The sequence below is a fragment of the Myotis myotis genome, unplaced genomic scaffold (genome assembly GCF_014108235.1).
Source record: "Myotis myotis isolate mMyoMyo1 unplaced genomic scaffold, mMyoMyo1.p scaffold_m19_p_2, whole genome shotgun sequence".
NCBI lineage: Eukaryota > Metazoa > Chordata > Mammalia > Chiroptera > Vespertilionidae > Myotis > Myotis myotis.
The window spans coordinates 38,492,310-38,507,929 of record NW_023416324.1 but is presented as its reverse complement, the minus strand read 5'-3'; the positions used below and the strand labels follow the sequence as shown (position 1 = coordinate 38,507,929).

Below are 15,620 nucleotides of genomic sequence, written 5' to 3'. Positions count from 1 at the left end.
TTCTATTTCAATCTTTTTTAGTAATTACAGTTAAATTTTGACATCTACAATTAAGTCTGACGTTAGTCAAAATCTCTACCCTGCTCCAAAACAATATAAAGACCTGAGAATAATTCTCATAGCTTTCTCTCACCATCATATTATTATTTAATATTTTAATTCCATTTTATTCTTTTTAAAAATATGTTTTATTGAATTTTACAGAGCTAGGAAAAGAGAGAGAGAGAGAGAGAGAGAGAGAGAGAGAGAGAGAGAGAGAGAGAAAGAGAAACATCGATGAGAGAGAAACATCAATTGCTGCCTCCTGCATGGCTCCCACCAGAGATTTGAGGCTGCAACCCGGGCATGTGCTCTGACCAGGAATCGAACCAGCGACCTCTGGGTACATGGGTCGATGCTTAACCACCCACACTGGCTGAGCCATTTTATTCTTAATTAACACTGACTTTATAATTATTCAAAGTGTGTGTATACATTTTTGGGGATTGTGTGTGTGTGTGTGTGTTGAACCTTCTCATTCTATTCTCCCTACTGTTAACTTTTCCTTTAATATTTTTCATCTGTTAATCTCTCTGTGCTACCTTCTGGGTAACTTCCTCAGATTTAACTAGTTCACTAATTCTCTCTTTTGCTACACCCAGTCTACTTTTCAACCTAAACATTAAAATTTTTATTTTAAGAACTATATTTATTATTTCTATAACTTCTTTCTCTTGTCTCCTACTGTACATGTTTTTTTCACACCCTCTAATGGATTTTGTCCCTCGCTTTATTTCTTTGAACACATAAAATGTATTTATTTTAAAGCCACATTCATATAATTCTGTTATTTAATTCTTCTGAGTTAAATCTTCCATCTATCTATGGTGGCTCCTTTCCTGGTGGGGTGTACAGTTGTGACTATAAGCTTGTTTGTAGTGGGAACTGTTTCTTTAGAAATCATAGGTGTCCAAGGATATGGAAGTATGTTTACCGAGTAATTTCAGAGTTGCTTTAGCAGAAGGTAGGGTTGCATTTCAAGCACCCTTTTGGCTTTGCATCTTAGAACTATACAGACAGTCTGCATCTGGAACCCACACCTGTGCAAGTTTCTGGTATCTCATGGGGACTCTCTTTTAGCTCTAATAGCCATTATCAGGCAGCAGTCTTCCTGCTCAGAACCTAGGAGAGTGCACCAATAGTTTTAGAACTCCTTTTGCAGATGGGATGGCATTTTGTGACTCTGGACTTCATGCTGATGGCTCAGTTTCAGCATCCCATTCAGATGAGGCCTGTGGCTCAGACATAACTTCCAACTCAGACCTTAGGTCCCCATTCGACCAGTCGCTCAGATCTTTCTTTATTTGGTTCCCATTTGCCTCTGAGTCCCTTGGTTACAGTTCTCATTTACATCTTTAATTGTGAGTTTCCTCTTGATGTCTGGCACCTGGAGATTTTTACCTTACTGATGTCTAGATGAGTTAGGTGTTCTTTGTATAAGTCTTTGCATTGTTATATTTTATCCAGAATTCCTATGTCTTTAGAACAGGGATGGTGTGCCTTCCATGTCTGCTCAGGTTACCATATTGGCCAGACATACTTATATTACCTCTCTAATGAGGAAAAAATACAAAAAAAGTTTTACAATACAAAATGTTTAAAGAAACATTTTATTTTGACTAACCTTCTTTTCTCCATGCTTCTCAGTGCAGAATTTGAAGAACCACATAATTATGAGGCAATAATTCCATATCTGAGACATTCTGGCAACTCCATTAACCTGCGCACTGCAGAAGAAATCGCTGGTTGTAAGTCTGCTAAGCCAATTAATATTGTAACCCCGTGTGGAATGAAAATGTGTCAAAAATGGTATTTTCTCCCCACTGACTATGAAGTTAAACATCCACAGCCATGCTGCTTTACCATATAATTCCCCCCTCCTTTGTCTAGTCTCTTACAAATATAAATGCATCCAGTTGGGCATGTGTGCTATCTCAGGACTCAGCACTGCCTTCTCTCTGCCCTCCTCTGGCCTTTCTTCACTGATCTAGATGCTTTGCCTTCTGTCGCTATGTGGGAGGAAAAGATCAAGATATGGTGATTCGTTTTTCTTCCTTGTCCTCCTATTCAGTCTTCATCTCTCTTCTTGAAATGTCTTTCCTGAAGTCCCTGAAGCTTCATGTATGGAGAGGAAGATAACAGACCATGGGAATTAGGTCCCTTGTGTGTTTAGCCTTGATAGGAGCATAGGATTCATTTAATGGCTCTGACCAATGGTTCAGAGTTACATCTTCTTGTCTCTGGTATCACCAAAAAAGCTCAGACTTTTATGTGAAAAAAAGAGACCCTTTCAGGGAAGAAGATGAAGAAGCAGAGATTCATAGCATTTCCACAAGTTTCTATGTCTCTGTCCTGCCTGTAGGATCAGTCAGTTCTCTATGAAAGGCGTACATGTTGGTGCCAGAATAAACACTAGCATTTACTGACCTTGTGTGATGGGTCCCAGTTCTGTGTTAGGTCTTCTGTGTACATCCTGCTGATAGGGTGATTTTAACCTACTTTGAGAGACGGGAAACTCAAGGTGAGAGATTGAGTAACCAAAGTCACATAAGGGCTATGTGTGGAGCTATAATGTGAAATGGGCTCAGACTGCCTCTGAGATCCAAGCTCTTCCCACCACTTTATGCTGCTTCTCCTTCAAGAAGGTTTTCATTCTCCCCTCTGCTAGTTGTCCTCTTCTCCCAGCTGGGATGCTGCTGTTCAGTGGAGAGCGTTATCTAACTCCGCGTGAAATGTGAGCAAGGACTCCAGTGCTGTGGGTTCCTAGTCCCTTCCTGACCCTCTGGGGTCCAGCCCTTTGAACTTTACATTTCTATCTCGATAGCAAGTTTTTATGGCAAGACTTACTATTAAACTTTGTTTTAAAAGCAGCATTAAATTATGAATGTGTTATTAACTGTGCATGCATTACGCTTTTTTGGTAGTCCTCCGCTCCACCAGCCGGGCTATGGAAGGGACTGTATCACCCTTTTTTATTGGCCTTGTCAAGTAAGGTATCTCTGAGCCTTGGTTGGCCCATATCTAAGACAGAATCATAATATCTCCCCCACCCAATGGCAAGGAGAAGCAAAGAAACCATGATTTGTTAATTCTTTAAATAAATATATATGGTAAATAAGCTGGAGGAAGGAAAGAAGGTATTTTTTTTAATTGGAAAAAAATATCCATACTTTGAATGGATGAGGCCATCTGTGTCATAAGCAGTCATTTTAAATGTATTAATAGCTAAACAAAGTTTTTAAAGCAAGTAATAGCAGAATGTTTGATTCAAAAACCAGTAAAAATAACAGTGTACAATTACCCAAGTTGACTTATATATTATTAATCATCCATCCAGAATTTTAGGTCTGTGTGTCAACAATCCCATGTGGGTAGTTCCTACGGAAAACCTAGGGTTTCCTTTCCTTTAAAAATGGGTTGTATGTTTAGAATCATTATGGCTTAAGAATGCAACATGACATTTGGTCAGTTTTCTAAACTAAAGCTTCAGGACTCTAGCAGAAAGAGGAAAAAAGAAATGGGGAGGGGAGGTCCTACTCATTATGCACTCATTAACAGTAAGGGAAAACTTTTATAGATAACTTTTAAGCAAGGAAACATCAAACTAGCAATTTCATAAAAAAAAAAAAAAAACTAAACTAAAAACACATCACTTTCTATACAACAGTGACCTGCTAGGTATGTTAAGTTTCTTACATCAACTCCTTTAATCTTCCCATTATCTCTGTATGGCAGATACCAACTGACCCCATTTCATAGATGTGTAAGCTGAGGTTCAAAGAAATGAAGTAATGTGTTTGCAATCCCACAGGTAGTATCAGGACTGGGTTTTGAACCCAAATTCTTGTCACTACTTGTGTTTGTTAGGTTGGCATCATGTCATTAAATAAAATCCACAGAACTATTGAAAAAAATCAAAAGGTTTTCCAGCCTGAGTTGTGGTCCAACTCTTCTTTTCAAGCTGCACTAAGAAACTTGAGATGGGTGGGAGAAAACACTTTTAGACATGCTATGGCAGTCATTTTGTTGAAATGGGATATAGATTGTTTCTGACTTTTTCCCCCTTTCCTTTTCCTTTCAAGTTTGTCTTCTGAGTGCTACCACTCAATTTCAGTGATTTCTCTTAACACGTTAAGCACCCAGTCAGTCACCGGTGACTGATACTACACTTTCCGTCTGGAAGACAAAACAGGCTGGGTACTTAATGTCTTAATCATAGGGAAGGAATGTATTTACCCAAACAGGAAACTCAAAGTTGTTTCAAATGTTTTCATTGATTGTACATTCCATCCTGGAAATCCCCATGAAATTAAAACTGTGATCACTGACCCCGAACTTCCCAAACCACCTTGATAAAGCCTTACATAGATCCATGTGAAGGTGGAGAACACTGAACTCTCGTCTTGCATAATTGATTTCACACTGGGTACTGTATGAAACTGGTACTAAAGGAACTGCCTTGAAATCATTCTTTTTCATCTTTATTTTAGCAACTTATGAAGTTGGAATTGAAGAACTCCAAAAGGTATTGTTTTCTCTCTTCTTTATTTTAAATATATGTATTTTTATTGATTTTAGAAAGGAAGGGTGACAGAGAGAGAGGGAGAGAAACATCAGTGATGAGAGAGAATTGCTGATCAGCTACATCCTGCACACCCCACACTGGGGATTGAGCCCACAACCTGGGCATGTGCCCTGACCAGGAATCAAATCTTGACCTGATTCATAGGTCAATGCTCAACCACTGAATCACGCTGACTGGGCACTTCCTTTCTTCCTAACAACTTTCTAACTAAAACAGTGTGCAGAGTTTATTCTGAAGAAGTTTTGATTAGGAGGGAGAAAAGGTCCTTCTTGTCAGTTTCCCCCTGATGTCTGAGGTGCTCAAACTCGAGCTGATAAGGTTCTGAAGCCTGAGCCCCAGTGTCAAAGACAGAAGACGTGTAATGGAATGGGAAACACTGATCCTCATCCACTTCCAACCCCTCATCTTTGGCACCCAACTGGCTTTTACTTACTGTCTCTTCGGGGGGAAGATGTCTTTGGCACAAGACAAATTTATACATCCCAGGCTTTCACAGACTGCCCAAACCTTGAAGGCACATCCTCTGGCCTCCTGGTAGGCACAGTACCAGGTGACTCCTTGGAGGCATTGTAGCAACTTGATTAGGGCCCAAGCACAATCCCTGGCCTTGATCCCAGCCACTGGCTGTGCAGCCTGAGTCTCCATTTCTTCACCTGTAGAACGGAGGTAACAGAAATGCCCACCGCTGGGATCGTTGTGAGAATGACTATAAGGTAAATTCAGATACACAGTTTAAGAGCCAGTGCCTGGAGTCTGGTCCATGCATATGGTCTCTCCCAGCTCCCATTGTATCTTCTGTAAAATGGTGTGTTCTCCAAGAGGGCAGGATGCACATGCCTGTGGTTACCACACCTGCAGTGGCAGATGTCAGTGCAGAAGGGGTCCAGTATGTGTCTCACTAAACTTCTGTGAGAACTAAGTGAGACAGAGGAGGTAAGCACCCAGCACTGCAGGTGGCACACAGTAGGCACTCACCTAACGCTGTGACTAAGTCCGTTAGGGTTCTACTCTTTTCTCACTGGGTACCGTTAGTCTAGAGCCTTTAACTTTCTGCTCCAGTTTTCTGGGCTTACTGGAAAGGACTGCTCACCTGTGGCTAGAAAACTCTAGGTGGTTATTATTCCTACTAGCGAGCGCAGAAGCATTCTATTAAAATGCTTCCCTTACCTGGCAGCATGGGCAAATAATCAGCTTCTCTGTGCAGTGCACTCTCTGAAGGACCAAATTGTTTCCCTCGCAAAATAAAGCAGCATGAACGTATTCTTCATTTTTAACTAAACCTTGCAGTCTTCAGACATGTTTGTGTTCATCTCAGGATTTTCTCTCCTGGTGGCTGGAAACTGCTGTCACCCTTTCCTGGTGATGGGAGCGCAGGGGGCAGAGTAGGCAGTCCACTCTCCTAAGAGATGTTCTTGGGCCCCTGCAGGTGCGCAGACCAGTTGCCCTCACCCAAACCACCACAAGTCTGTGCTGCCATCATTTTCTGATGGTTGTCATTTCTTTCTACTCTCACTATCTCCGTGTCTATCAGTGAGTCCCTCGTGTGCTCAGGCGGGTATGGACCAGGTCTGTGTGTGCCAGGCACTGGTGCGTACATGGTAGGACTTCATCCACAGCATCACTGGTGAGCGGGTACACTGCTTCCACTCTACAGGTGAGAACTCGGGGCCCAGAGGGGCTCTGTAACCTGTAATAACAGAGCAGAGATCTGAGATGAGGTCCATCTCCCTGGTCCTACCAATGCTGCCATCCAAGTGGCTAGATGATACAGGAAAGAGAAACCAGTGGGCCCTGAATGGAGACCTGGGTGTGCTGAGCTACTGGGCCTGGACTATGTGGCAGCATTTTGGATGCTGGGATAGTCTGTTTTCTTCAGGTTCTTGGCTAGATTCCAAATACGGAATGGCACCAGCGCTGTGATGAGTAAATACATGAGGACTGTGTTGTCATCAGTAGGACACAGTTTTCATGGAGTCAAACCCAGACCACGGTAGAGTTGAATTTGGATCACTGGGTGCGTGATCAATGCGGGAGAATTCCCAGCATGACCTGCACACTCTCCAATTTGTCCACTGAAATACTGCATTGCTCAAATATTACAAATGTGCACTTCCTCATATGATTTAAAAGTTTTCTACTCTACAGATGCATTCCTGGAAAGGTACGCAGCAAACTGTTTATTTTTCTATGTGAAATCATACATTCCCACTGGCATACTCTGTCATTTCAGAAATGCTTGTTTTCTTTTCTGACCTTCAGCCCCACTGGGAACAGTGCGTGGAAGTTTCTGTTGTCAGTGTCTGCATTTGCTTGTGCTGAGATCTCACCCACCTTCTCCTTGCAGTCTGGTCTCTAATGATCTGTATCCAAGCAGAGACCTGGTTGATGAGGGTGTGTTTATGAAAATGACCATTTGCCTCTTTACTTTCAGCCTTGGAAGAGTTTCCTCCACCAAGAACATAGGTGAGTTTTATCTTCAAAAGGAAAGGGAGTAATCCAGCCGCTGATGACTGAACTAGTGTCTCCGATGGCACAGCTCTGATTCCAGTGTCTGACCTGGCTCAGCACCTCAGGGCCTGGCCAGGCACCTGATGCAGAGAAGGTGCTCAGGGACCTGTCCCTCTCGTCTTGCTCCAGCCCACACTGCTGTCACTCAGCAAACACAGCACATGGAAGCTATTTTTGAGCCACTGGGGCTTTAGCTGTTACGGAGGCCTTGCCACTCTCCTCAGAGACTCCTGGATTAAAGGAAGTGTCACGCAATCCAGAAGGCATGGAACCATCATGGGAATCCCCAGGAACTTAACATTTCCCAAACGCACCATGCGGTCTCAAGTCCCTTTGCCTTTGCCCATTTAATTAACTCGCCCCAACTTAATGATCTGGCAAACACCTACTGACCATCAAATGTCCCTCCTACAAGAAGCCTTCCTTGATTCCCCTCCTCCAGCGAGGGGTAGCCAGTCCCTTCCCTGTGGCACCACTGTAAGGTACCCATGAGTTTGCACTGGTGTCACTGTGCGTTGTGTTTGTTAGCATGCCTGTTGATTTTCACCCTCCTGCCCACTCTCTTGCTGTGAGCTTCTTGCGGGCAAGGCCCATATTTCCTTGTTCTTGGTGTTCCTGGCCCAGCTCAGTTTGAATGAGACACATTTCAAGTGTTCAATAGCCACATGTGGACTGTGACCACTGTATTGGATGGTGCAAATTTAGGCTTTGTCTGGTAGGTCAGGGAGAACCATGAAAGAGTTTCAAAGCAGAGATAATGCACCCTCTCCCCATAATATTATTCCTGTAAATCACAATATTAAATGTGTGGAAACTCCTGGACAAGGTCTGGGGGATAGGAAGATGGATTACAAAGGACATGTATGTCAATAAGGCAAGTAAATACTTTAGAGCAGGGGTGGGGAACGTCTGGACCGAGGGCCGTATAAGGCCCTCAAAATCATTTGGTCTGGCCCTGCCAAGACATTAGGAGTGACTTACTTAAATGTTTGACCAAATATGGCAGGCTAATTTTCAAGTTGATAATTTTGTATGGCTTGTGAATGGTGTTATAAATATCCAAATGGCCCTTGGCAGAAAAATGGTTCCCCAGCCCTGCTTTAGAGGAAATATCAATAATTGCAATGGGAACAAAAGAACTGGGTGATTCTAACTCAGCAAATGCTTTGATGAAGAAGAAGGCATGCTATAAACAATGTGAGGCTTTCAACACTTTTATCACATTTCGTTCTTATGGCAACCATGGAAATTGGCATGTGACCTTTCATTTATACATGAGAAAATTTGATTTTTAGGAAGGTTAATCTTAGACTTAGAAAGAGGGACAGTGGGAATTAGAACCCAGTCCTCATTTCACAGTCCCCGTTCATCACAGGAAAACCAGTAAGTGCTTCAATGGTAAACAAGAGTGCTGAGTAATTAGATGAATGAATGAAACTCCTTAAAACTCTTTCCCTCCCTCGTCTCTCAGAACAGCACTCTTCTGGTGTTTTTCCCTTCTTCATGCCCACCTCTTCTTTCATTGGAGGGCCCTTCTTTCTCTGCCTTCCATTGAAACATGGTTGTAGAACCATCTAATTCAGGGGTGGGCAAACTTTTTGACTCGAGGGCCACAATGGGTTCTTAAAGTGGACCGGAGGGCCAGAACAAAAGCATGGATGGAGTGTTTGTGTGAACTAATATAAATTCAAAGTAAACATCATTACATAAAAGGGTACGGTCTTTTTTTTTTTTTAGTTTTATTCATTTCAAAGGGGCCGGATCCGGCACGCGGGCAGTAGTTTGCCCACGGCTGATAGTTCATAGTAAGGCTAGAAACGGAACTTCTCACTTGGATGCTGATGCTCCCCAGCATTCTGTTCTTGGTCCTGTTTCTCATTCATTCTCCGCCTTGACTGTATCCTCCTCCAGGGCAGCTGCTGTCTACATATTGGTGGGCAGCCATCCTTTGTGTCATTGGGAACACTGTGCCCTGCTCTTGCTACCCTGGGTCACACAGCACCAGTGGGGGGTGATTAAGAGAGTTCTGCCTCTTTGTAGCTTGATTTTTAGGTAGTTGACAAGGCAAAGCAGAGGAATTAGAGACAGATCCATAGGCACTACATTATAATACGAGATGGAAGGACAGAGTGCTGCAGATAAGGCATGCCTGCTCGAGAGAATCGGGTAGATTCCAGAGGTAATTTGACTAAGACAAACTGAGAAGGGTGCTGTGTGTTTCAGCAATAGAAGATGTGGAAGGTGTGCCTAACAAAGGAAATGGAAGTAAAAAGGAAGAGTTGCTCAAAGTAGCATGGTAGGTTTGGGGGATTGTCAGAGTCTAGACTAGAACAAAAGTGCAGGATGGAGCAGGGGGAGATAGGGTGGAAAGCAAAGTAGGGGCCAGACCACTATGGAACTTAAGTTTTATCCTACAAGCAATGCGGAGTTATGAGGCAATTTTGAGCAGGAATTTACTCTGGCATTGATTGGAGCAGACAGAAACTCAGAGAAGCTATCTATGGTTGGCCTGATCCTGGTCCCCCTCACCTTTAAAAAAAATGAAGAAGAGGAATTGACATCTGTTTGAATTCATTTTTCCCATTCATTTTCTTTAGGATTGAGTGGTACACTACTATCTAAGCACTCTAAACTTCACTTTTTTTTCCTGGGTGTCTCTTCACATTTCAGCCCTCAACATGAAGATCAAGATAAAAAAATAAAGGAAAAAGAGCCACATGAATTGGAACCTCAGAAAGCAGAAAAGGATCTACATCCAGACCTTATGTGCAAGGTATCTGTGTTCCAGGGCTCTAGCCCAACAGTGCAGTACAGCTGTGTCATAGGGTCCATTCACTGGGTGACTTTTTAGAGGGTGAGGCATGCAGCCCTCAGAGTCCGAAGATGCAGTGGGTTTTGAAGGCATTTTACCAAATATAGGAACGTGACGACAACACTGAGCTCCAGCCTGGGATTTTCCACTGAGTAGCCCGACGCAGGCCTTTGCAGTAGGGTGGGGCAGGTGTGAGTCCAGCAAGGCACCGAGTGGGCAAGACACAGAGACACTCAGGTGCTGACCGTGCACTTGAACATGCCTGGAGGGAGGATTCTGTGCTCTTTGTCTCTAAGCTCTGTCATCTTATCTGTAAAATGAGAATATAATCACCATCCCCATTCCTACCCTCAGTCACGATGATAAAATGAAATAATGTACATGGAAGTGCTTTGTAAGCCATAAGTTACCATAAAAATGAAATGTATTATTGTTGTCTATTGATTGATTGGTTGGTTGATAGTTTATTAATACTAAATACATTATATGTGTGTGTACTGATATCCAGTTGACACTACTCCCTCCAAAGTAGTATGATTGGAGGCTTAAACAATAGGTTCCACCAGGGCTGCTACTAGTGCTTAAGAAATTCTAGATACCTGTATAATATCTACCTGTATAGAAACCGTATAATATCAAATTGTCTCAGGTTCTTCTGCACGGATTGGATCTATCATATTGATGGTGGAGTTAGCCTGAGCTAGTGTGTCGGCCCAGGATGGGGCTGGACCAGGTTGGGTGTATAATTCAGAGAATTATGAAAGACAGGGACCAGCCTGGCTGGTATGGTTCAGTGATTGAGCAGTGACCCATGAACCAGAAGGTCATGGTTCAATTCCCAGTCAGGCAGATGCTCAGATTGTGGGCTCATTCCCCAGTAGGGGGCATGCAGGAGGCAGCCAATCAATGATTCTCTCTCATTATTGATGTTTCTATATCTCTCTCCCTCTCCTTTCCTCTCTGAAATCAATAAAAACATATTTTTAAAAAGAGAAAGACAAGAATCACAGCCAGGGAAGCAGCACTGTACGTTAAGGCCAGAGGGCAAGGGCAGGGGCAGGGCTATAAATGGGGGATAAGGTCATAGGTCAGGAAAGCATTAATCAGGAGCTTGTGAGAAAGGCAGTAGAGGAGCCTGGTTAAGATGTATTGACCATTAAAGAGCAAAAGCAAGATGTGCTCTCAGTGCTGGCCATGAGACAGGAGCCAGGTATGGGGTTGGACATATTCCTACATTCATTGAGTAGATTTGAGTTTGGGATATTATTAGAAGTTATTTGGAATGTGTTAGACAAATGTGATGGGTAGTTTAGCTGGGCAGTGCTCTTTGGGGTCAAATACAAACTATAAGTCAGTAGATACATAATCCACTGTGATTCAAACTGACTCTAGGGCACAATCCCAAGGACAGACCCAATGAGAATCCATGAACTACTTTATATGGACTACCTGTGGGAAGGCAGCCACCATACCTGTGTGAAACATTGACTTCCCTATTTCCTTATTACTTTTCCTATTTAAAAACTCATTCTTGGCTATGTGACTAAGAAGAATGCCCCTCCTAACACTGTCCTCTTAGTTTGCTTAGATCCCACCAATAACTAAGAAAATTCCATGCCTTTTATCTGTTGGTTACTTTAGCTTTTTTCAAGTGCTTTCAAATATATCATCATAGTCAACCCTCATGTTCAGTTGTGATCAGAAAGACAGTAATCCCCTCTCCTGTTTCATGTGATCATTAGAAAATACTTAGATGGCCAGAAATGTTCGGATTCTCCTCCGTCTCCAGTGTCTCTTTCTGCAATGTATCCAGATCTTTCTGGAATGCAAATCTGAACAGGTTTCTTTCTTGCCTGGCTCACTGTCACTGTGAGATGAAGCCCACACACTGCCTCAGATGCAAAATCCTTCCCAACTCAGCCCCATTCTATCTTGTCTTTTTAGTCTCATTTCCTGTCTTTCTTCCCCTATTCTTTCCCCCTGGCCCTTCAAAGGTTCCCTTATCAGTAGCCTCCATACTATCCTCACAGGACACTAAATACCACATGCTTTTACTCATGCTGATTTATCTTCTAGGTAGACCCTTTAGCCCCTCAATCAATCTCTTATATTTTAAAACACAGTTTAATAAAACCTGCCTTTGAAGTCTTCCCCAACCCTGTCTCTTAAAACCTCCTCCTCCTCTCTGTTTCATCTCAGTGAGCAATACTGTTGTGAAAAGCTTGCCACATTATACCTTAACTAGAGGCCGGGTTCATGAAATTCGTGCATGGGGGGTGGGGGGGGAGGGGTCCTCAGCCCAGCCTGCACCTTTTCCAATCCGGGACCCCTCTGGGGATGTCCGACTGCTGGATCCCTGTAGGATCAGCCCTAAACTGGCAGTCGGACATTCCTCTCACAATCCAGGACCACTGGCTCCTAACCACTCACCTGCCTGCCTGCCTGATTGCCTCTAACCCCTCTGCCTGCCTGCCTGATTGCCCCTCACTGCCCTTCCCTGCTGGCCTAATCGCGCCTAACCACTTCTGCCTCAGCCTCCACCAACGTGGCTTTGTCCGGAAGGAGGACCGGACGACCGGAAAATGTCCTGTTGACCTGGTCTAATTAGCATATCACCCTTTTATTAGATTATTTGTATATATTGTTTCCATGCATATAAACTACTGTGTAGGTAGCATCCCTCCATTTCCAAAGGGTAGCATGTTGTTTCACCTTCAGTAAATATTCAAAAAATGCTGGAAAGAGTTAGGTAGGAACGGAAGAATGGTGGCTAAAAAGATGAAATGTCAGGCGAAAGGCACCAAGTATTCCTTAGTGATCAAGAGCACAGGGGTCTAAGGTCAAGTCCTGCCTCTGTATATTACCAGCTGTGTGACCAGATGCTGCAGTCTTCCGCAGCAAAGGTTCAGGAAACTGGAGGAGGGGCTGCAACATAAATGGATAGAGACTAGACAAGAAATATAAATTTAGTAGGCATGGGGGAAAGCCAGGCGGAAACCAGCTCTCTAGTGGAGTGGCTTCCCGAATGTCCAGACCCACGGCTTTTTATTCACACATTTTGCCCTTTAGCAAAGCATCATACACATCAAAGGTAAAGTTTGGTAAACCGTAAAAGATTATCAGGTTAAGGCAGTGGTCAGCAAACTGCAGCTCAGCAAACTGCGGCTCATGAGCCACATGTGGCTCTTTGGCCCCTTGAGTGTGGGTCTTCCACAAAATACCGACTTCTGTGCATGGGCCACAAAGTTTCAATCGCACTGTACGTGCGCGCTGGCATGTGGTATTTTGTGGAAGACCCACACTCAAGGGGCCAAAGAGCCGCATGTGGCTCACCAGCACAGTTTGCCGACCACGGGGTTAGGGGAATTGCTACAGCTGTTCGGCCAGCAGCAGGCTAATATAATGCTGATATTCAGCCCTGTTGCATATCAAAGCCCATCAGCCTTTTGAGGACTTTTCGCATTTATTATGACCTGCTGGACTTAGCCTCCAGCAACCAGATGTAAGTTATTTAACGTTCCAAACTCTTTATCCAGAGCACTAAGGACACTTCCCCAATGGGGTGTCATGAAGATTAAGTAAGATTAAATCTATAAGAACCTGCCTCTGGTCAGTACTCCATTCTATCCTGCTGGCCTCCTGTGCCCAGCATTTGTTGGGCATTCAGAGGTGAACAAAAGACACAGTATGAGCCCTCAGAAACTCAGAGTCTACTAAGACAGAGTTAAATAAAATAATACATCAGTGCTGTCTATGAGGAATTAATAAACAGCATGTGTAAGCAGAGAACTAAACAGGTAAGTCAAAGCCCTTCAGTACTCTCCCTGTTGCATGTGTTTAGGTGGGTTCCTATGAAGAGACGTGTGGAAAAGTCCCAATGATGAACGTTCAGAGACATATGAAGAGAATGCTGGCCAGAGAGAAGGATGCTGTGATTGACAGCATCCAGACAGAGGCCTGCCCCCAGGACCCAAAGCTGGCCAGGCACTCCCAAAGCCAATGTAAGTTGCATTTCTTCCTGGCTCTCCTCACCATTATGACATTATTTTAAAGTGGTGTGTTGCCAAGATTTTAATTTATTTTCTAAATATTTATTGACCATCTGTTATGTACCAAGTAACTTGCCCTAGTGAGGCAGCTGAGCAGTAGTGGAAAGACCACTGGACTTAGAGGCAGAAGACCTGAGTTCAGTCTAGATGCTAATACTTATTAGCCATGGGGTAAGTAACTTCATATTTCTGCAGCTGGGTTTCTTTACTTATAAAAAGAGATCATAATGTGGGCCTCACCAGGGTTTTTTGAAGACTAAATTGAAAAGTATGCCACATAATAGGTACTCAGCAAATATTTGTTCCTTCTTTTTAATCTACCAGATCCTAATGGGTTTGTTTTTGTAGACCCATGTAATTGACACACTGATGCTACAGTATGATATCATTACTTGACTTTATTTAGGTTGCATTTTACCTTCATGCTAGTTAAGACACTTGATTATAAGTAACAGTAATCAAATCACACCATCTTAAGTCAAAAAAAAAAAAAGAAAGAAAGAAAGGGATGCTCCAGGGCCACAAGCAATACTACAAGGGTTCAGTATTGCTCCTGGCTCTGCTCCCTCTGGGTCACTTCACTTTTGGTCAAATCCTACCCCTGTGGAGGCAAGATGGCATCTAGCAGTAACAGGCTCAGACCCTGTCCTCTTAGGAAGCCCAGAGGAAAACTGGAAATTGTCATATTCTTAACAGCTATAAAAAAAGGCCCAGCTTTGAATCTTACAGGCTCTGTTTGGGCCACATGCCATCCTGAACCAGTCCTTATAAATGGGGGATCTGATGCTCTGGCTGATCCAGCTGGGTCATAAACTCACCCCTGGAGCTGGGGGTAGAGTCAGATCTAGCAAAACTACCTAAAGCCAGGTTGACAGATTTCCCAAGGAAAATAAGAGGGCCATTAATCAGAAAAGAAAAAAAAAAGACACTGGATAGACAAAGAAAACAGGTGTCCACTCCAACCCAATAAGCCATAGCAAACCACTGATATTTCAAAAAGTGTGAGAATCAGAGTTGTAAGAAGAAGAAATTTGTAATGATCATGAAATGGACTCAAGGACCCCAGGCTAGTGGGTCTCATCCCTGCCACACACCTTCCCTGCACACCCCCTTCTCTGTGCTCAGCTTATGGCTAAGTGCTCCTGTGACTTTGCTCGATCTCTTTCCTCTGTCTGAAATGCCTTTCTGCTCATTCTCTGCCTGCTGATGTGCTGTGAATCCTTTCAGGTCTGTGTCAAAAGTCACTTCTTCTGAGGCTTCGCTCGCCTCAGTCCATCTCTGCTTTCCCACGCTCCGGGGACCACAATTCCTCTCACCTGTTTCCATGACACTTCACAACTGAATGACCACGTTTCCATGTTAGGCTTTAGAGCTGAACATTTCTGGGATCCAGAACCACTATATTTAAATCTTGTAACCTTGGAAAATTTACTTACTCTCTCATGTGCAAATGAGGCAGCTACTACTTATTTCCCAGTGCTGTTTTATTACTGCATCCAAAGTGGCTGGTTCCTATGCTAAATAACTGTTAGTTCTCTCCATTTATTTTCATTTCTGGAAAACCATAGCATGCTTACATTATAATTCATTGTGTACCTGTGTCCCCGCCATGGCGTACTGTGAGCAC

General features: G+C 43.4%; 1 protein-coding gene across 1 annotated transcript in view; it reads left to right on the top strand.

The window, feature by feature from the left end:
* FYB2 (FYN binding protein 2) overlaps positions 1 to 15,620 on the top strand; it is a 99,612-nt gene that overhangs the window by 57,169 nt on the left and 26,823 nt on the right. The window contains exons 5-9 of the mRNA XM_036348450.1: positions 1,687 to 1,787; positions 4,530 to 4,564; positions 7,056 to 7,087; positions 9,803 to 9,905; positions 13,786 to 13,945. Coding sequence (XP_036204343.1) covers positions 1,687 to 1,787; positions 4,530 to 4,564; positions 7,056 to 7,087; positions 9,803 to 9,905; positions 13,786 to 13,945 — 431 coding nt within the window. The remainder of the gene's footprint in view (positions 1 to 1,686; positions 1,788 to 4,529; positions 4,565 to 7,055; positions 7,088 to 9,802; positions 9,906 to 13,785; positions 13,946 to 15,620) is intronic.